This window comes from Lycorma delicatula, chromosome 3 (genome assembly GCF_047948215.1).
Source record: "Lycorma delicatula isolate Av1 chromosome 3, ASM4794821v1, whole genome shotgun sequence".
NCBI classification, from domain to species: Eukaryota; Metazoa; Arthropoda; class Insecta; order Hemiptera; family Fulgoridae; genus Lycorma; species Lycorma delicatula.
In genome coordinates, this window is record NC_134457.1 from 61,448,574 (window position 1) to 61,472,741 (window position 24,168).

At 29.0% G+C, this 24,168-nt stretch overlaps 1 protein-coding gene across 1 annotated transcript in view; it reads left to right on the forward strand.

Annotated features, from left to right (window-relative positions):
* Positions 1-22,841, forward strand: part of ChT (choline transporter) — a 46,978-nt gene extending 24,137 nt beyond the window's left edge. The window contains exons 8-10 of the mRNA XM_075359128.1: positions 13,865-13,968; positions 15,737-16,009; positions 22,430-22,841. Of these exons, the coding sequence (XP_075215243.1) occupies positions 13,865-13,968; positions 15,737-16,009; positions 22,430-22,841 (789 nt within the window). The remainder of the gene's footprint in view (positions 1-13,864; positions 13,969-15,736; positions 16,010-22,429) is intronic.
* Positions 22,842-24,168: the final 1,327 nt, after the last annotated feature.

Consider the following 24,168-nt stretch of genomic DNA (forward strand, 5'->3'; position numbering starts at 1 on the left):
CTAGCACCGCCTCTGTAGACACCGAGGCGTACGCTGATGATACTATTAAGGCCATCCGACGCTGAACACTCTCCAAGCGCCTTTATTACGTTCCACCAATACTGCTCTTATTTATTTATATCTACTTAGTTGTAAGTTTCCAATTTTTTGAAAACTTTCTGGAAATTTAATAATTTTAATAGTTTCATACCTAATAATAATCATACACAAAATAGCGAAAAAGAAAAAGTATAAATTTCTAGCGTGTATGTGTATATATATACAAATGCACAAATGCCGAAGTCAGTGATGTCATATTTAGATATAAGCTTAAAAAAAAGTTTAATCTTTTAATAAGCTGTACGATGAATGATAATTCCATATTAAAGTAATTAGTGAAAAAAGAGTATGGAACTAAATACACACATAGCTTGTAGATATGTACTAAAACTGATATCTGTACATGTAATATAACATTAGGCTCTAAAACTATTAAAATTAGGAAAGTAAGTTTTCTGAAAATTATATATCTTTGAATTGTTTAATCAATCGTGTAAATATATGAAAATAAATAATCTTTTAATCAAGCAGTTATCCGGACTTCTAAATGTGAATATTCCTACGATGTGCATGTGAAAAAAATAATGAACACGAAAAAATATCTATCTATATCTTCCTACAAACTAAGATTACGAATAAATGAGATAAAAATTACACTTTATAAATGTATAAATAATTAAAATTAAAAAACCTGATGTGAATACCGCATGTCTTCCTTGTACGTCTATTAAATTAAATATACACATTTCTCGCTGCACTTCATTTAAACTTATTTCATTTGAAAGTGAGATACGATCCTCCAGTGCTTTAATAAAGTGGACAGTTACACAATTGCATTGCGGTGAACATCACATTGCATCAAATTTTTTTATGATGTCCGTATCAGCATTTTATATATGTTTATATATTATTTTTGTTTCACGTCGCTCATGTAGTTTTGTGGTGTAATGAGAACGGATCCTTAACCGTGTAAACATCGGTTTGAATCAGTCTTCATATACATTTTTTTAATTTTTTTTTTAAATTAAATAAATTGATTCATTAATAACTATTAATCTCTGTAAAATTTTTAGAATTAAAATGAAAAATACATAGTTTTTATTTCATTAATAAGTCTGATCTTTTAATATTTTTTTTATTGTTGTTATTGAATTATTATTTATTGTAACTTTTTTTTTACAATAAGAAGTATAATTATTAATAAATGAAGGTTTTTAAATTAAAAAAAAAAAAAAAGTTAAAAAATATATATGTATATGAAGTCGGATTCGAACCGATATGCCTTCCCATTGTAACATCCAAATATTTCATTAATTAAAATTTTATTTGTCTACAACTTTGGAATCAATGAAAATAAGCACCACTTATGGTATATGGTTGAAAAGCTTTCAATGAGGGCCTATTACTGCAGTTAAGAAAAAGCCAAAAATCTAATTTATTTTTGATTTTGGGTTTTTTTGGACATTTTTAATCAAGTCGATTGCAATCAAAAGAGTACGTGCACAACTAGATGTTACAACAGTCCTAATCCAAAATTTCAACATTCTATGGCTAATCTTTTTTGAGTTATGTGAGAAATATACGTACGTACGTATAGACGTCACGCCGAAATTAGACAAAATGGATTCAGGGATCTAAATGGATATATCCGTTGAAATCTGAAAACCGAAATTTTTCGCGATTACAGTACTTCCTTTACTTCGTACAAGGAACTGTGCTCTAGTAATGGTAATTTAATTTACTTTGTACAAGGAAGTAAAAAGCATTTTATTCATAAAGAAAAATGCACAGTAAAATAAATACATTCTGTTATAATAATTAATGGAAAAAACTTAATTAATTCGCATTTCAAACTTAATAAGTGACGTGGTAAAAATATCTTTTGAAAAAAAAGTTAACTATGTAAAAAATTCTTTGCAAATGAGAAAGTAAATAAACTACATCTTATTTTCAACTCAAAAGAACTTTTTTCTCATTGCTAAAAATGCTTACAAGAAAGACTATAGATATTTTGTGTAAGAAAGTGTATTTCTTAAAAGTTTATATCTTATAAACCACTTGACGAGAAAAAAGTTTAAGGTCGTAATAAAACTTATTTTAGCTGTTTTATTGTTATGACTTTAAATCTATTTCATGAAAGCTCCGTAACTTCCACGGAAGTTACATAAAAAGAATTAACCCGTTTTTCATCAAGTACAAAGTTTTTTCTAGATATGTACTATTATAATTAAAATAGATCATATTTCCAATTTTACGATTGACCTTTAATTGATAAATTTGCAATAATATCTGTAAACCCATATTTAAATAATTGCAAAAAAATTAAAGAAACGTTTAAAAAGATATTTATTTAGCATAAAGAATTCTTAATAAAGAATTTACTAAGATAAAAAAATTCATTGATATTTATCGAAATAAATGTAACTGTAGTTAACCGACTTAAAAATTGTTTTGTTTTTTTTTCAATTGCAGATAGACCATTGAATATAAAATGATGCAAATTTGAAAGAAAAATTAACTCTAAAGTTAAAAATGAAATTTCTAAATTTTGAGGTACTAATTTAGTTACAATATCTCGACTAAAACATTCTACAGAGAAACAAAAAAAAATAATAATATTTTCAAACACCAAGGATGTTTTAAACATTTGAAATTAAACAACATATTCCTTATGCTAAGAACATAATTATTTCACTTACATAATTATACATTAAAATAATTATATACATTATTCATACTACACGGCAGTATGCATAGGAAAAATAACAGTTGCCGTAGTTTTAGTGTAAAATATGTAACCAAAAATCAGAAGTTAAAAAATCAAAGAAATTATTTCACAATCTATTTGACGTACAAAAGAATATCTCATCTTAAAGCAATGGCGGTTATTTTTTCTCAGATTTTTCAAATTATATAGGAATTCAAATTATATTAGAATGATCCTTCAAAAAAATTTCCGAAATCATAATTTTCATTGAAAAATTCTTTCAAACATTTTCAAGATGGACTGAAATCTCAAATTTATTGTTGTTATAGATGCTTAATTAATTATAAAAAAATTGATAATCCCCGTGGCGCAATTGTAGTGTCTCGGTCTTTCATTCGGAGGTCCCATATTCGAATCTCGATCAGGCATGAAATTTTTCATACGCTATAAATTTTCATTCCCACGTACAAGCGAGCTTCGGTGGTGAATTAATACATCAAGCAAAAAAAATGTATGGATTAAGTACACTGGTTGTAATGTAGACTATCACCATTTTATCATTCTCAGTTGGCATATATATTTATCAAATGAACAACCAAATACCTACGCCAATTATTGTTTATCCATTTTTCATTAGGCTAAGCTTTGTCGATTTAGTGATAACTTGGCTGATTAAATTTGGTTTTCCATCCATTCATTAAAGTTTTGTTTAATTCTATTTATATAGTTCAAGTAATATATTTTCAACCTGAAATTTCGGTGTACTTTATCTTTTTACTAATTCTCTTACCGAATGCTAACGTGTAATTACGTTTAATCTACGAATTACACGTTAAATTTTGTTTTATTTTTAATTTTATGAATTATTAGTAAATCTTTCATTTTGAAACAAATTTGAAAACATTAATTATAGTAGATATGAAATTGAATAAATGCATAACAGAAAAATAAAATAATAAAAAAACTACAGGGTATGCGGTCCGACTGTTTTATACTCTGTCTTGCTAGTAGAAATAGGACCTTGTAATGTAATATTAGTAGCTTTTAATCGATATCTCGACGAAAAAAAGAAGAAATCGATAATAAGAAAATCAAACTTACCTGAAATAACATTATTTGCAATAGGCTGTTTCATATTAGATTGAAAAAAGACATTAACCACCAAGTTACTACGTCAACCGGATAATTTATTAATTCTATTTTTGGGTATCAATTCGATTTTTTACAATTTTTAAATATAGCCGGTAAACATTCTATTTTTACTTATAAACTTTCCTTTACAGGCATATAAAAAAATTAGCATGCCACAAAAATCTACAACGTAAACTATTAAAAATGATGTTATTTACTTATGTGAAAATTATACTGAATTTTCCATACAACATTTAATTAATTATTTAATGTTGAGTTTCATGTAGCCCTAAATTATTATTATTTATTTATTTATTTTTTTTTGTAAAATTACCTATATAAACAATTATTTATTTTCTTTAAGTTCTCTCTCCCCTGAAGCTATCATACACTTATGCCCACCCGCGTTTATACGCATTCACGCACGAACGCGTACACACACACACACACACACACACACACACACACACACACACACACACACTTTTATATATATATATATATATATATATATATGTGTGTGTGGGTGAATCGTTGAAATTAAAACATCTAAAAAAGAAAATTAGAATAGGTAAAGATAATTTTTAACAATACCACAATAATTATTTGATAATAAGGATTTATATAAATAGAAGAGATGTCCTATACATAAAAAAATTAATATAACGATTAAGTAAATACGAACACAGCTCGGCAAAATACTACTCATATAATAATAAAAGGGTAAAAGAAAAAAATTGTGTGAATGTAAATTCCAGATTTAAATCATTTATTTATTTTTCTTTTGCCGTACAAAACTAGGCTAAGCCATTATAAGCACAGAAATTGTCACTATGATACAAAAGATTGACATTACAATAGAGAATAAAAATAAAAAAATATAAACAATCAGTCAATAAAACACATATCATTTTCCTATGAATTGATTTGTACAAACACAAATACAATAGTTTATTATTATATTAAAAACTTTGACGTGTTTATCAAACCATTAAAACGTAATAATAAAAACCATATATATTGTACCTGTAAAGCAATTATAAATACAGATAGCGTTGCGAACTTAATGGTTGGTTAAATATACACTTTAATAATTTGTAAGTTTACACCCGATATTAAACAAAGAATTCTATAATGGAATGGTAAACCCTTTAATTTATTTTTAAATTTGACTGGATTAAGTGTCAAAAAAGAAATATTCACCCCATTATAAAAGTTTAATTAAATGGTAACGTGTCCTTATATCATGCAGAGTGTTAAATAATTGTAACTGGTAATACTCGGACATAAAAATACATTTTTGGACTTATTAATCGAAAAGCTTTATCCACAGTAAAAAAATTCAGTGTAAAGTTATGGTTCGCCAAAACCATGGACAAAATCATTAGTATTATGGAACAATATATAAAAGTGGACTATTCAATTTAATCTTATAATCAAATTAGTATAAAAATTCTAGTGGGATATGTTCATTTTTCTTCAGATTTTTTTCATGAGCATATTTCAGAAAAATTAACATTTGACTGTTTATTTAACCAAAATGAACAGAATAAATCTCGATCCATCTCGTAATTTATATCAATAACGTTTTATTTTTTTGTTTTTTGTTTGTTTTTTTTTTTTTTTTAGAATTGCACTAAGTGAGCTGAAGATTTGCCCCTGTCTTTGGCAACCAAACTGTTGGCTGACAGACGGGATGGGCGAGTGGGATTGCTATACTATCTAACTAGATGACATCATCCGATTACTAATAACATGACGCATTTGTGTATGTAAAATGTAAATACAACAGACTAGTGTAATACAATGACTAGTACACTCGACGCAGCAGTTAGCGAAGTGGCAAATTTTCAGCTCACGTACTGTATTTGCAGTTAAATAATTTCTAAAACGTTAAACAAACAAATTAACTTGAAATACGAAAGTTTAATTTTCGTGAATTTAATTAAAACATTCAATGCGATTTATAATCTGTAGCCTACATCTACCATAAACAAAAAAATGTCATGCGTAGACTATCTTGATAACCTAACTCAACTTTCTCTGATTTAGAGAAACATCAAATACGAAAATTACCTAAGCTACTAAGTAAAAAAAAAAATAATAATCCGATTAATTTTTTTTTAATACATTTATGTTTAGTCGCATCAACAGTGACTTATTAGTGTAATGTAACTGTACCGGTAAATATGTAGTCTTAAAAAAAATTAGGCCGACCATTCCTAAGATGTGTGGTTAATTGAAAACCAACCACCAAAAATACCTGTATCCACGATCTAGTATTCAAATCCGAATAAAAGCAACTTTATTAAGATTTCAACTTCAGAACTTCGACTTCGAAATCGATTAAATTTTAATACACGTATAAAACAAAGAGTTACTCAAAGACCAATTAAAAATAGGTTTAATTAAAACTAAAGAAGTATATCGGTAGTTGCAAAATAAGCATTAGTAGAAATGGAAAAAATTACATTAATATAATAATTAGTAAAAAATTAATCAATACTTATTTGTATAGTTTTAGATAATCGCAATTAAAAGCGGAAAATTATCTTAAAACACATTCAAACCCAAATTTCCAATCCAGATTGCCTACCAAGACTTGATACACGCCCCTATAATAATTTTTCTCAGGAAAAGCAACAATTTTAAGTGTTTGAAGTGCTATCCCTATTCATATTCAATTTTTTTTAACCTGCCTCCGGCAACCAGACCCCCCAGTTAAGCATGAACACGATTCCGGGAGGTGCCTTTGCCTCTAGCCGCCAGATAAGGGAAACGCCTGGCCCGGCTATGCCGTTCCCAGCCTCCATCACCCAGCAATCAGGACTCGATCCTTTGTGCTTCGCCTCTAACGAGGACATCCCAGAAGAGATGGCCCCGCCGGGACTCAGTCTTTTATCTCAGGGGCTCCAGAGTCTCCGAACTTCATCACCATCGCCCACATATTCAAAAATTTAGAGTAGCAATAACTGCACTCAATGTTCTTACGTTAAACAAAAATTTAACAGGAAGATTTTTGTTACATTTAAAATTTTAGTTGTTTGTAATATATCGGTCCGGATCGTTATTTAAATAAACTTTCTTCATCATTAATATTAAAGTAAATTTCCTAAGTAATTCCTATTTATAATGAATATATTTTTGTAAATTTGTTTTCTAATAAATTAATTTTATAATTTTAGTTTCCAGACAGTATTGCAACATGGCTAACTCCTTTGACATTCTGCAATTATAACTAATCAAATTCTCGTTTACCTTCGGTCTTTCTTTAGTTTGCCCTATATTCCAACTGTTGTTACACATCGATTTATATACCCGATTAGTTTTATCTTTAGCATTCTCACAAATAAAGGATAATTTTCAAGATGAAATAAGAGTTTGTAAAATATATTTTACCTTGCTTCAATACGAAGGGAATCGTGCAATTTTTTTCCTGGTTAAAGTAATTTTTCTCTGTAATTCCCCAGTAAGAATAGTTTATTTTCTTAATTTTTTTTTCATTCTTTTTCTGAAATCAACAATTTTTTTCTAATAAGCAGTTTTTTTCTAATAAATCTTGATTTTTTGCAATAAACTTTCAAATGTGTCCAGGTTTGCTCGGAAATTCATTGCATTAAAAAATGCAATATTGTGTTACGTAGAATAAAATGAATTGTTCATGATATATATGTAATAGTGTGCATATATGCTCTATAATAAAAAAAAATTATTAGCTTTAAAAATAAATTTGAAATCCATAAATTGTAATATCTACTCACTTTCATAGATAAATTTTATTTATTTATTATTTTAATTTTTCAACAAAAAGCGTCAAAAACTGCAGAAATAGCATTTATGAATTTTAACCAAATTCGCTGGACATACTGAAATTGTTTTTTTAATTTTCTTTCCAGATGAAAAATAATTTCTTTGTTTACGGATGTAAAATAATTAAAACGAAAACTAATGAAATTAGTAAATATACGAGCACCATTTTACCCTTTATTCCATTCCCAAAAAGTTTTCATGATTTAATTTATTACTTGTAATTTAATCTATTTACTTATTTGTAAATAACAAATAAAAATCAGAATTCGTTATAATAAGAAATAAAAGTTAGGAGAACCAACATTTAAGTTCTCTTACAACGCTGAATTTTTAGATTTTATTTTGAAATAAATAGCGATGAAGGTGATAAATTTTTATTAAGAGAAGACAAATTAATGATTTAATTTAAAATGTTTCATTTTTTCTAAAAAAAATATCAATCAGAAATATTTCATTTTTTATGATTATAATCTCTTGAATAGTTATCTCCTGCACAGTAAAGAGTGAAAAAAGATTAAATATAAAAGTAAATAATTAAAATTTTTTTGGGAACATACTAATATTTATATACACTTTTATTTAAATAGTGCCTGTTTCATGTGCTTTATGGTTTTCCTGTTGCAAGCATAATATGAATCAATATTAGTGTGTCATTTATCGGTAAATGATTATAAATGAAAAAGGTTTTTGAAATGTTTTATAACAGATGCAAGGAAAGTGAACGCACATTATGATGCAATAAATATTTCAAAGTGAGAGGAAAACAAAACCACATTCAAGTGACTGTTAGAGAATGCAAGTGACAACAAAATTCAACTGGTACACATGTGAATACTTGTATCAAGTCTCTACAAAACTCAAACGACAACTTTGAAATTTCTATCACGTAATACTTCTTTGGTTATTATGAAGCCGGAAAAATTCTGTTTTTTACTTAGTTAATTTCTAAAAATTAATATAAATAGTGATTCAGGAAGAATGTAAGAAACTTTCAGGACATGTTCTGCTAAGGAGGAAATAAAGAAAGCTCTACTAAATAGAAAAATAATACAAATAAAAAAAAGTTAATAAACACATAGGTTCGGAAACCCTTTGTTTAACGGCTGTCGGATAGCGAAAATTTGCCCTGATTTTTGAGCCTTCGGTAACGTTAACTCATGCTGTAATTCGTGGAACAAAATTAAGTAAATTTAGTGGTTATATATAAAATCTGACTTAAAAATTTTAAATATCATTGTTTTTTTTTATTAATAGCTATTTAAAATCTTCCACATTTTGATACTTTTTGTTTTCAATAAACTTCAAAATACTTACGTTTGTACAATTTAGTCTTTTACTCTGTGGAATTTCTTCATACCATTTTACTTAGAATCAAATTGTCTAAGTTTTGTTTTAAATGTCAACATGTTTAATACTCATTTAACAACGTTATTTTACTCCAAACATAAAGTAGTGTCTTTTTCGACCCCAATCTTTTCTTTCATCCCATATTTTTCGAAAAGTATGAAAAACTTAGTTCTGAGACTTACTATTTTTTTTCAATTTTTCCGGTCAGATTTCATATAAAACTACTAAATTTACCCCTGAATTTGAGTCACAACAATAATTACAGTTTGACTTAATTTCACTGAAGGTGCAGAAATCAGAGCGAAATTTTTCACCAGCCGACGCTCGCTAACGAAGAGTTTCCAAACCTATGTTTTAATTAACTTTCTTCTTTATTTTCACCTCAGAAAATATCCTGAAAATTTGTTACATTCTTCGTTAATCACTCTGTAAAAATAAATAAAGATACATATGCAAAGATGGAGGCGCCTTCCTTGGTAAAATATTCCGGAGGTAAACTGGTCCCCCGTTCGGATCTCCGGGTAGAGACTATAAGGAAGAAGTCACCAGAAAATTAAAAAATAGCATTTACGAGTCGGAGCGTGCATTGTTAGAAGTCTAAAAGAGATTGGTAGGACCTTCTTAAATTTTAAAGGTCCTACCTTTAAAATTTAAAGAGGGAAATGGATAGGATAAATGTAGATGTAGTAGGAATTAGCGAGGTTTGGTGGGAAGAGGAAAACGACTTTTGGTCAGATGATTTTAGAATAATTAACTCAGCTTCAAATAATGGCAGGCAGGAGTAGGTTTCGTAATGAACAAAAAGATAGGAAGAGTATTTCAAAATTTATAGCGAAAGAATCATTGTAATAACATTAAAATCAAAACCTAAACCGACAACGATTTTTAACGTCTGTATTCCTACGCGCCCATGACGATGATGAGGTAGAGTGTGTAAACGAAGAAATTGACGAAACAATTAAACCCATAAAAGGGGAAGAAAATTAAATAATAGTACGAGATTAGAATACAAGAATTGGAAAAGACAAGGAAGAAATATAACGGGTGAATACGGACTGGGCATCAGAAATGCAAAAGGGGACTGACTTATAGAGTTTTGCACGAAGTATAATTTAGTAATTGCCAACACCCAGTTAAAAAATCATAATAGAAGAATATACACACGGAAAAAGCCAGGTAATACTGCGAGGTATCAGATAGATTATATCATAGTTAAGCAAAGATTTAAAAATCAACTCGTCGACTGCAAAGATTACCCTGGAACAGACATTGATAGCGACCATAATTTAGTGATAATAAAATGTAGATTGGAGTTTAAATAATAATAATAATAAATGTAGATTGGAGTAGATAATGTAAAAAAATGGGAGAATGTTAAAAAGGAAATTCTTAAATCAGCAGAAGCGAACTTAGGCGGAACAAAGAGAACTGGTAGAAAACCTTAGATTTCAGACGGTATATTGCAACTGATGGATAAACGTAGAAAATATAAGAATGCTAATGATGAATATATACAATGATGAATATAGACAATTAAGAAATACTATAAACAGGAAGTGCAAACTAGCGAAAGAAGAGTGAATTAAAATAAAGTGTTCAGAAGTGTAAAAAGAAATGAACATTGGTAAAATAGATGGAGCATACAGGAAAGTTAAGGAAAATTTTGGGATACACAAATTAAAATGTAATAATGTGTTAAACAAAGATGGTACACAGATTTTTAGTACGAAAGGAAAAGTTGATAGGTGGGTGGAATATATTGAAGCGTTATACGGAGGAAATTAATTAAAAACTGGTGTTATAGAGAAAGTCGAAGAGGATGAAAGGGGAGAAATAATACTGAGATCTGAATTTAAGAGAGCATTAAAAGATTTGAATGGCAGAAAGGCTCCTGGAATAGACGGAATACCTGCAGAATTACTGTGCAGTGCAGGTGAGTAAGCAATTGATAGATTATACAAACTGGTGTGTAATATTTACGAAAAAGGGGAAGTTCCGTCAGACTTCAAAAAGAATATTATAGTCATTATTCCAAAGAAAGCAGGAGCAGATAAATGTGTAGAATACAGAATAGTTAGCTTAACTAGTTATACATAAAATATCTTAACTAGAATTTTGTACAGAAGAATTTAAAGGAGAGTGGAAGAAGTGTTAGGAGAAAACCAATTTGGTTTCAGGAAAACTATAGGGACAAGGGAAGCTATTTTAGCGCTCAGATTAATAGTAGACGGAAGATTAAAGAAAAACAAACCAATATATTTGGCGTTTATAGACCTAGATAAGGCATTAGATACGTAGAGTGGAATAAAATGTTCAACATTTAAAAAAAAATAGGGTTCAAATACAGAGATAGAAGAACTTCTGCTAACATTTACAGAAACCAAACAGCAACAGTAATAATTGAAGAACATAAGAAAGAAGCCGTAATAAGAAAGGGAGTCCGACAAGGATGTTCCCTATTCCCGTTACCTTTTAACCTGTACATAGAACTAGCAGTTAATGATGTTAAAGAACAATTTAGATCTGGAGTAACAGTGCAAGGTGAAAAAATAAAGATGCTACGATTTGCTGATGATATAGTAATTATGGCTTAGTAAAAAGATTTAGAAGGAACAATGAACGGCATGGATGAAGTCCTAGGCAGGAACTACCGCATGACAATAAACAAGAACAAAACGAAAGTAATGAAGAGTAGTAGAAATAACGAAAATGGACCACTGAACGTAAAAATAGGAAGAGAAAAGATTGCAGAGGTAGAAGAATTTTGTTATTTGGGAAGTAGAATTACTAAAGATGGACGAAGAAGGAGCAATATAAAATGCCGAATAGAACTGGCGAAACGAGCCTTCAGTCAGAAATATAATTTGTTTACATCAAAAATTAATTTAACTGTCAGGAAAAGATTTTTGAAAGTATGCATTTGGAGTGTCGCTTTATATGGAAGTGAAACTTGGACGATCGGAGTATCTGAAAAGAAAAGATTAGAAGATTTCAAAATGTGGAGCTATAGGAGAATGTTAAAAATCAAATGGGTGGATAAAGTGACAAATGAAGACGTGTTGCGGCAAATAGATGAAGAAAGAAGCATTTGGAAAAATATAGTTATAAGAAGAGACAGACTTATAGGCCACATATTAAGGCATCCTAGAATAGTCGCTTTGATATTGGAGGAACAGGTAGATGGGAAAAATTTTGCATGCAGGCAACATTTGGAATATGTAAAACAAATTGTTAGCAGTGTAGGATGTAGGGAATATACTAAAATGAAACGACTGGCGCTAGATAGGGAATCTTGGAGAGCTGCATCAAACCAGTTAAATGACTGAAGACAAAAAAAATATATATATAATGTATGTATGTTTTCCTGTATATATATATATATATATATATATATATGTATATATAATTTTAATTCTGAAAAAATGCTATGTAAGGAAATTAAACACCATGAGAAATCAGATCAAAGTTTTGAAAGTATGATTTTAAAGGGCAAATATGGAAATACTTTGGTTTTTATACAAACGAATAAAGAAAGAAAAATTAAAATGAAGACAGTACAGTAATATAAAGGAAACTACAAAATTGGCCTTGGCTGGTGAAGGCGCAAGATGATAAAAGAGCGACAAAAAATGATGAATGCGGTTTCCTAACTTTGTTGGAAGTCAAATTCGATTCTAAGAAATTCAAATACAGAATGTTTTATTTCGTAACAGTGCATAGAATAGTTTATAGTAGAATTCAAATTGCGTGTTTACTTCAACTGTGTAAAAATATAATAAAATGGGAATAAGAAGTTTGCGTATGTTACAAAAAAAAATTCTCACGCAGCTTAATGTGTTAAGTAAAACCTACCAGTTTTACTTACGTAAAGCTAAACAGAAAATAACACACATACTGTATATGTAAACTGTAAACACAACACACACACACACACACACTCGTACACATAGCAACTAAACAAATTTTTTAATATTTTAATGTTGAAATAGTGATAAAAGTGAAAGTCACTATTTTCACGAGTGTCATCGTTGCTAAAATAAGCATTATCTTTCCTGCATACCATTTTTATTACAAGACTGATTTTGCTAATCCAAGTTAAATACTGTTTCGTGTAACATTCAAGAAACATAATAAAAATCTGTTATACCGTATCTAAATACCTTCTAAGTTTCTACTTCGTATCTGATACCGTTTAAGTTAAATCTTACCTTCACCGTGATAAAAATGTGTTTATATAGCATCACATGAGTTATTTCCTATTAAACATCAAACCATAACTAATAAGTTATGGTTATACTTTAAAATTTTATGTGATATATAATATAACTGCACAGTAATAACGCTGCAGTCATATTAAATAAAAAAAAAATTTTTGGATTTGAATTGATCATAATAAAGAACCAACCCAATTTCTTTGATTAGTATTAATTTGTCAGTTTGTTTACTCATCATGCAAAATCAGTTGAAATATTGTTGTTTTTTTAACTACATTATGTATTTAAACAAAAAATAACTTGAACAAAACTCTTATAGATACACTATTTATATTTTTCAAATATATTATTTCGTCATTTGAAATCGAGATATTCGGTTTGTAGCTACTAAAACCATATTATTACCAATTACTTATATATATTCTTTTAAATACTATTCTGATTACAATGAGCATGAATAACAATTAATTTTTCATAAAAAATTAATGTAGACATCAAAAACTAAAATTTCGCCTAGTTTTTTTCATTCGATTTTTAGTACATTTAATTAATATAAGATACATAGGTAATATTTAAAAAAAAAATCAATATGACAACTGTGTTTCTATGCTTTTAGGCATCTGAGATGGAAATAATATGGGTAATGAGGATATCGATATTTGTAGTCGGTATACTATCGACTGTCATGGCGCTAACGATACCTTCAATATACGGCCTCTGGTAAGCATTTTTTTATGTTTGCTTAATTTTATTTGTAAAAACCTTCGATTTCCTCATAAGTATTGAGTAGAGTATATTAGAATTATATTACGGGAAAATACTTTCCACTTTTTTAACTGAAGGATGTGATCATAAAATTATAGCGTGATTTGAAATTGGAGGATAAATTTTTTATTAAAACTTTAATCGTGTGAACTTATTATCTGTTTATTTTTGTTAATTTGTGATTAATAATTATGTATGAACGAAATCAGTAAAGAAATAAATTAAATAAAGAAATTAATGTTATGAAGCAATATTAAATATTCTAAAAGAGTACATACTTGTTCCTGAATGCATGAAACAGGTGAGGACTGTGAAAAACTGACCCCGTAATAACAGGTCCCCATTGTATTACCCTGCGAACAAAAGAAGTTCACTCCTGACTTAAGTCCTTTCGTCCTAATTAGCTCTGGTTCAATTGCATAAAACTCAACATGGCTCGGTGTGTTTAATTATAACTTTACTATTATTACTTTTTTAAATTTTCTTACTTTATTTCATTGAAAATGTGAATTAATTATTATTTTGACTCACTCTGTTGTCTGGTCACGCTTTACAGTGTCTTTTTTTAATATGATTCCTCTAGAAACACTTGTTTTCAAGGGTAAAAACTTGAAACATTAATTAAAAAGCTTGAAAAAACGGTTAAACTTCGCTTTAAAATTTTGCATAAATTTTCGGTAGAAACAGAAATAATTTTTGAACAATATTTTTTATGTATACAGAAAAAAAATAGTAACAGGTTAGTAATTTAAATAATAATTTCTTTATTAATTTGACTATAAGTTACATAATATATAAGTTATAATGACTATTTAAGTTAATTATAAATATAAATTAGGCTGATAATAAAAGGTATACCCTCTAATTGAAAATGTAAGAATTATTTTTATCGATCGGGTGACAGTCGACAACCATTATTAACACATGACCTTAAAAGGTCAAAAGGCAGGCGCAATGAATGCCTGCTGCATAACATCGTTGGCATTCATCTACAGCAGAGATACAAAGCAAAAATGATAAACGAGAGGCAGAGGAAAGAGTAACAGTTTCATATATGAAACAAAAACTACTTGAAACGAAAATACCCTGCCGATGATAATTTCAATTAGAATTATACTAATACAACGAAATTTTTAAGTTTTCCTTCCAATAAAAATCCTTTCATTTAGTTTTTATTTTTTTATAAAGAGTAAAAGTAGTATTTTTAATTGGATAATTAAAAAAAAAAATTATTATAAAGCCTACAACAGACCTCATAGTTTTAGGACACAGTACTATTTTAATTACTAAACTTTTATATAAAAAAATTAGGGTAAAAAACAATTTTTTTATTAATATTAAGTAGAATTTATAATAAGTAAAGATCATCTAATATTCCTACGATTACTTCCTACAGGATTACTAATTGTTTTTTTCAGAAAATCCTTATCCAACTTGATCGTTATAGACAAATAGTTTATCTATAATTGGTAACTTTCCAAGCATTATGAAAACTAATAAGATTCACGTATTAGCGAAATTATTATTTCTTTACGTAACAACGAAAATCGTGATAATACTTCACGCGATCAGAATTATTCTATAAATCAATGTAATAAAAAAATATTTCACCTACGATCTCTGATTGTTTGAGCTAAATATTTTTTTTGTTTAGTAGACTATTTAATATAAATTTTTTATTTTTATTTATTTATTATATTTATATATATATTTTTTTTTTTAGGTCGATGTGTTCGGATTTAGTTTACGTAATACTGTTTCCGCAGCTACTGATGGTGGTACATTTTAAACACCATTGCAATACGTATGGTTCGCTAGCCGCTTATATTGTGGCATTTCTGGTAAGATTGTCGGGCGGTGAGCCTCTTATGGGTCTGCCGGCTTTAATTCACTACCCTGGATGGGATGAAGAAGAACAGAGACAGTTATTTCCTTTCCGAACGATGGCTATGCTGTTCTCATTAATAACGCTTGTCGGTGTATCTTGGGTAACAAAGTAAGTAATAAAAACTGTTATTATATAACATCTTTTAAATATAAGAAATACATTAACACACACACTCACAGTATAAATTCACGAATTCAATTTACAACAAAAAACAATGACAAATTAAAAAAAAGAATGCCTAAAATAAAAGAAAACAAAACTGAAAAGAAATTTATGAAATACAATTTTAAAAAAGCTGATAAATTGTTGTTTGACTTTCCCGGCTATTAATGATAAAAATTAAGAGACAAAAAACAAAAAAGCTCTTGCGCAGAACTGCGCAAGAATACCGATTTTTCATTTCCAACGTCCTCACAACTTCGCAAGCAGAAACACACTCATTTTCACAGTGCACTACATACCGTCGATTAACAAATAGACCCTACACACCACACACCAGCATCAAGTTTCAGCTCACTCACTACTATGACTCTTTTGATAAACGCGTATGAAAAATGCACCACTACATAGTCAGCAAAACCTTAACAACTTTTTGTAACTTAAATTTTACTTAACTCAAAAACGATTTAACCAATCTTCATAAAATTTTCACGTGCTAAACGTCAAATACACTATTTCAACTTATCTATATTTCAGTGAAATATATTTCATTGAAATATTTTTTGTTTTGAACATTTTTGAACGATAGAAAACTTTATTTTCAGGCCTATATTTATATATATATATATATAAAACAATATCTCGTGAGTAATTCATAATCAACACCCAGAAAAAAAACTACTGATGATAAATTGATGAAAATCTGTATGCAGTTATTATGGTGTAAGTACATTAAGATTTGTTGAAATTCCGTTTTTAAAGGGTTAAAATGAGTACCAAACAAATCGAATATGATTTTTTTTTAATTTCTCAGGTACAAATGAAATATAAACTTAATTTTTTGTGTGTGTAATCTTATGTAATATCTAAAAACCAGTTTCTAAATTTTTGAAATTCGACTTTGAAATGGGTAAAGAAAGGTAAAAACACTTTGAGCAATGATTGCAAATCTTTTTCATTTCTAGCTATACTAAAGAAAATATTCACGAGATTCGGGTTTGTAAATAATCTTCAGATAAATATCTAAAAACCAATTTCGGGTTTTTTGAATTGTGATTTTTTAAGGGGTGCAACGATGTACGTCGCGGCGGCTCAATCAACACAGCCACTGCCGCTTTTAGTATGTGTGCGACAAGAGTGGCAGCACTTGCCTCCGGTTACTTAACTAAAAAACATAATATAAAATTCGACCCCGACGGGAAATGCAAGTAATCAAATAGCAAGGCTTCATCCGTGCTACTGCCGTTAACTCAAATTATACTTGCATATATATATATATATATATATATATATATATATAAGGAAACCCCAAATTAAGTGAATAGTATTTTTGTACTTCTCATACCTCAAAACTTAAAGAAATTTAATTTTCAGCCCCACTACTACCATGCGACCGGTAGTAATACCGTATTTCTTTCGAAAAGTCGATAAAAACGGAATATATATATCGCCGTAGAGTCCCTCGAACTGTAAGCATATTGGAGAACCTGCTGCTGCTAGCTACTACTGTGTTTCACCATTTTCCGAGAGAAGAAGATCTCCAAACCAACTCTAACTTTAAAAACGGTTAGAGCACACAAAAACACGGAGTTTGACACTCCACACCCCTTAGAAAGGAGGGGGTTGCAAAAACTCAAAATCCCCGCAACCGCACGATAGAAATTCTTCTGCACCCTGATTGCGGAGGGTTGGGGGAAGGAAAAAGTATCCGTATAAAAGTAACTGCCTCTACTAGGATTTGAACCTTAGAACTCTAGACTTTGAAATCAGTTGATTTGCGATGACGAGTTAACCACTCGACCAGCCCGGTGGGCTATGATTTTTTGGTCTAGTTGAACTAATTGGACCCAAAAAAGTAAAGATTTGCAAAACACCCGATACCCCATTTTTGACATAATCAACATAGTTTCTCCTTTAATATAATAGCTATTCTACCCATAATCGCCTGGAGAGTAAAAATAAATAATTTAAAAAATGAATGGATATATCATTTAGTTAAATGAGTTGTTTTTTTGTCTCTTATTTTTTAGAATAATGAACTTGACACTGATCTGTAGTTATTGTATAAGACTTATTAAATTAACTATATAATTAGATGGCTTTTGTTTATTATTTGTTCCTACTGATTATTAAAATTAAAAGGGCTGATTATAAAAATAAAATTTTTTATAAAAACCATCTTTTTAAAGGATGCATAAAACAGTCAATCAATCTGTGGCCAATTGAGTTTGGATAATTATCCACATCTTTCTCAATTTTCTCAGAAGGACAATTTCTCTACAATTTTCTTTAGAAGGACTTTGTTATATTAACTACGAACACTCTTGGATTATTATTAGATAATCATATGTTATACGAAATTATAACAAAAAACCATTTTTGTTCAACAGATCTACATAGTTGATATATATCATACATAATTTCCATTGATATTATGGTAATAACTTATAACATTCAATCCATAAAATTTAGTTATTTAGTATAGACTAAAGTAAATTTTATCATTAAAGTCCAAGTATAACGTTCAGCATTATATTAAGTTATTTATTAATAATATCGCTAGAAGTTGTATAATTTTTGAATTCATACGTGTTGAAAAGAATATACAGAAAAAAATAATAAAACTGGAGAAAAGCACGTGAAAATGCAAAAGAATACTGGATTGACACGATACACGAAATAATAATAACTATATAATGAGCATAAATAAATTTGATTGTTATAGATGTTAGCGTGTTTGCTTCTAGAGCAACACATTTCTAGGTTCGTTCCCCTGTGTAACGATCTGGCATTTTTATTACGTAATTTCATTCACATTCTATTATTCTTTTACTTGCCACATGTTCTCTGGGACAATCTTCCAGAAAAAATCCTTACCTAAGAATTACGTAGCGTGATAATGATAAAGAGTGGTCCAATAATGACAGATACATTTTTATGATGATTAATCAATCATCATAAAAATAATTTTCAGTTTTTCAATCTTTTCTTATTACCTACTGCCAAATTTCTTTTTAAAGTTAAGTATGGCCATTACAAACGTTTTCTTGAATTCAAGTAAATATTTTTATTAAACTAATTTTTATTTTTTATTTTTCTGGTATAACTTAAGAGCTACGTTGAAGAAAAATATGGTAATAATAAAAAAATTGGGGGTGCAGTTTTTTATTTTGTTTCTCGAAGTTTCATGACTAGAAACCTCAAAAAACAAAAAAAACAAGAGCAAAAATAATATTTGTACGTACGTTTGTGTTAGCGTGTTTGAAGCTTAACAAATTTTGACTTGCTAAACTGATTTTGATGAAATTTTGTACAGAGACTCATGTATTGTTGGTAAAATATTGGGGATCAGTGTTTTCAGGAGGCGGGTTTTTGGGGATTAATTTTATAAACATTTTGCAAACTTAAATCCACCTCAGTGGATTTATTAAGCTCAGTACATGCGTGCATGCTTATCTTATCATTTTCTTTTAAATTTTCGCTTCCCTATAATTCGACAAAACTACCTTTTTATTTATTGCATATTTTTTAACCGAATTTTTTTAATATATTCCTAGGCAAACTAGTAGAGTAAGTGACTAAGAAAAAAATACTTTGGGTAAGTATGGGGTGGGCGGGGGAACTGATACAGTTTAAAAATACCGATTTTTTTAATGTTTCAACTTTTTTTTTTTTTGTTTATTTAAACTTTTAATGTCATTAAAAGTTATTTAGATTCTAATGCTATTAAAAATTTAAATAATAAATTTTTAGTAATAATATTAGAATAAAATTTATTTCATCATAATTCACCTCACACTTCCAAAAAATAAATTTAGGTAACTTTTGTAACAAACGTTGTACATTTTTTAGTGGATTTTTTTTTTTTACTTTCTTCCATTTAACATAGAAAAATCAAAAATTTTTCTTGGAAGGTATATTTGGAGATGGGAACCAGAAAAAAGAATGCCAATTTTTAACACTTTTTTTGGCTTATTTAAACGTATAATGACAAATTTATAATAAAATTCTTCTCAAATAATCTCCATTTCAAAACAAATTTTAGGTATCGTTTTTCATGTATAATTATTTTCCCACTATATAGGAATAAATAACCAATACCATGAATGTATTACAACTTTTTTTCAGCTTTTAAAAATTAGCTGATCGATATTGGATCATGTATCTTGCATTTTGATAAAATATATATAAATATATTTGTTGATACTCATGCGATATGGATATCTGATCTTACAGCTTAAATGTCAGTATATGTATATTATTCATAAAAGAAAATATATACCAGTACATACACTTACGTATTACAAGAATTTGCTCTTACATACACCGTTAGTTCAAATGAAACATTGCTCCTTGCTACTTTAATATTCATGACATGAAACACTAGTATTTACAAATTCCTGTGTTTTAATGGATAGCAAATGAAAATAAAAAAAAAAGATGCTTAGTATAATCGCATTTTAGTGCGTCAATCTCTAGCTGTATAAAAGTGAATTTTATAACAAGTTAACCTTCCGTAATGAAAATTTAAAGGAATTAAATTAACTTAATACTTCTTCCCGCTGTAAAATTATTAAATGTTTTTTTTCGTTCAGGTTGTGTCATGTAGTTCAGTCTTATTCTAGAATAAGTCATATTCTATATAAAGTAACACTTGAAAGATATCCAATATTACGTAAACGCTGGTATCAGTAAACCGTTTTACGACGTTGCTACTCGTATGCAAGACCGTATAGTGCCATAATGCCAAAGATTTAGATCATAATACCTAAGTTATATTTTGGATTGTTCGTAGATATCGTAGATATCTCAGACCTTTTTGGCATGAAAATTGAAAATGTTGAATGTAAAATCGTAATGTATCTGTTAATTCTTTTAGGGAAAAAACAAATGGCGTTTATAAATGACTAGGTAGTTTTTGCATTCTGTTTGTTAAATGGTAGGTGGTTGCAAATTTTAATACAAACGATGTACTTTGTAATTGATTTTATAAAACTAGCAGACCCGGCAATGCTCCCCTATTTCTAGATTTGAGTATATATATATATATATATATAGATTAAATGAACGCAATTGTAAGTTTGATAAAATATTAATAAAATAAACATGACGGGACTACACAAAATTTAACCTTTTCCTTTTACTCTTTTCCCATTTTACTTTCCCTCTTTCCTTTTTCTCTTTTCCTTTTTACTTTCCCTTTTCCCCCATTTTCCTTTTCCCGTTTTCATTTTTACCACACTCCCTTCCACGTTTTCCCCTTTTGATCGCCTTTCCCTTTAATTTCCCCATTTATCCTTCCCTTATTCCATTTTTCCTCCTTTCCATGTCCGTTCCCCCATTTTCCCCCTTTTTCTTTTCTCCATTTCCCCTTCTTCCCTTTTTCGATTTTTTCCTTTCTCCCTTTTTCTCCGCGCGTACATCGGCCTAGTAGTTATTTAGTCTATAGTGGACACATATATTGAAAACATTGAAATGGTATCGTTGTGTCAAAATTTCAAAGCGTCGGTGAAGACTTTCATAGATTTAAGATTTTTAACAAACGTACATTTACATTTTTATTTATATCGTTAATTCATTTAATTTTATTAAAAAATTCCTTCTAAGTTAAGGCTCTTTTGATTTGCTTATAAAAAGCCTTGTGATTTTCTGCATTAACTGTTTTTATAGAATCAAATATGGTTTGTCTTACACTTTATTGTAGACTTTTAACATTTTTTTAAATACTGTTGATGTTGACAAGTTGAACACCATTTCTCGATTTCTGTTACCATTACTTCCACTGCCTTTGAACAAGTGGTGGTGTTATCTTTTGTTATTTCTATAGTGAATTTTAAATTTAGCTGAAGAAAATAAAATAATTTTAATAGTTAATACATTTTTAAAAATATAATAGTTCCATTAATGGACCTCTTGTTTGTTTACTTTTAATTAGCAAAATAGATAGAGTTAATGAAATACATTTCCATAAATACATATTCACAAAATTTCAACATTAATATCACTTCAACAATATCACTGTAAGGAGCGACTACAAAGAAAGTAATCTGTATAAAAAATACGGTTGACTCAGTTAATATTAAATTGCTGAATACGTTTTAGGTAAAAGCCGTTCCTTTATTATTTGTAACGTGTTAATAATAATCCTTTTTATCTTAGAATATTTTACAAAATAATATAGTAATAAAAAATAAACTCAAATCTGAACAGTATACTGAGAATTACCCTCTTGCGTTTTATTTTAAAATGTCGGTCCGATTTCGTAAATTTAATACTTATTATCAATCGGTTGATCTTTATTTTAATGTCGCTGTGCCGGCGTTACGGTAAGACTCCTATTAATCTTTCTTTTTAATTGTAATGTTTCAGATGGGCCTTTGAAACCGGAAAATTAGCTCCTGGATATGACTGGTTCCGATGTGTCGTCAACATTCCAGAGGATGTTGTACGGGTAGGTGAACCAGCAGAAGGTGAACAGATGTCGATGACGTCAGGAGCCATGGGACGTATGTATGGAGCAGCAACAATGGTCGGCAAAGACGAGATGAATGGCCGAATAAATCCGGCTCTGGAGACTGATGATGACGACCCAGCACTGGACTTAGCTGAGATGAGGCAAAGGAACGTGGCCGGTGGTGGAGTCGCAACTGGTGGAGGAACGTCTACCGTAACGGGTGGTGGAGGTGGCGGTGGTGGTGGTGGTGGAGGAGGAGGAAGCGGTATAAATCCTGGTACGGTTCCGCTGCAAGGGAGCGCACTTCAAGGACAAACTTCTCTTTAAACCATAACCGAATATAAGTCGGTAATCGATAGTTAATGAATTAATAATTTATATATTAGAGTATATTCATACTATAGATGTTCGCTTCTTATTAACATAGCGGTAACCTCCGATCGCCCGAATAAATCAAGGTGTTACAGTCAGGCATCTTTTAATTTCATCGATCGATCAGTATTATTGCACATCATTTCATTCGACTTACAAATCTTTCTGTACATTAACTATTAATAATCATAGATGTATTACTAATATTTTTAATTTTTTTTTCCAAAACAATACAAATATCGAATAAATATATAGCATCAAAATCCTTATCAGTAAGTTTCATACCGGCGGACCGAATAAATCTACTATACGTTTTAATAAAATTTTGTTGCTTTCCTTGATCAATTTTTTCTCAATTGTATGTTAATTTTTATAACTGATACTTCTATTTTATTATTTAGTTGTTTATGAATTCTTTACCGAGATCTAAAATAATTTTTACGAAGTATTAACGACAATTATAGTGTAAAGGCTAAAACCTTTTGGTATTAAATCCTTAGGTGTACAAATAGAACCCATAGTTGGTTACATAGTGAATTGTTTCACCGATACCACATTAACGAAGCAATTCAGGAAGTTGTGCCTGTTATTATTAGGTGATTTTTCAGAAATTAAACCATTAAATCTTGTAAACTGTTATAATTTTCAATAAGAGAATATTCTGTAAGTATTAGTACTAATAGTCGTATATTTGTATTGTTAAAAAATTAAATAAATTAGCAGTAAAAATGTTTAATTATGCAGTTTATTGATCCATAAAATTAAATATTGCTTATTAATATGTGCGTAAGCCGTATACATATAAATTGTCAGTATTGTGAAATAAAAATATATAAATTCTTCAGAGACATCTTCAAACCAAAAATTTATAATGTGATTTAAAAAAAATCTCAAACAAATTTTCAGTAATTGCTCTTACTCTAGGGTGTTTAATCCAATATGATATTTTGTAATCAATATTGATAAATGGATCAATTAATTATCTTGGTCACTAAGACAAAGCGTGATAAAACTTTTGAAAATCAATTAACAGCTCCAGACATAGATCGCTTACAAAATTAGATATAAACTAGTTGTGCACCTTCACTGAAGAAGGAACTGTATAATCTTATGCAGAGGAAATATTTTATCTCTAAAAAGAATGCATAACCTTATCTCTAAAAAGATCATCTAAAAGTAAAATTTGAGTTCTAAACTATCAATATTCTTTATTTTATTCAATTTCCATATATGTTTTAAATGTGTAATGATAACTTTCTATAATTTGGGATCTCAGAGGTTT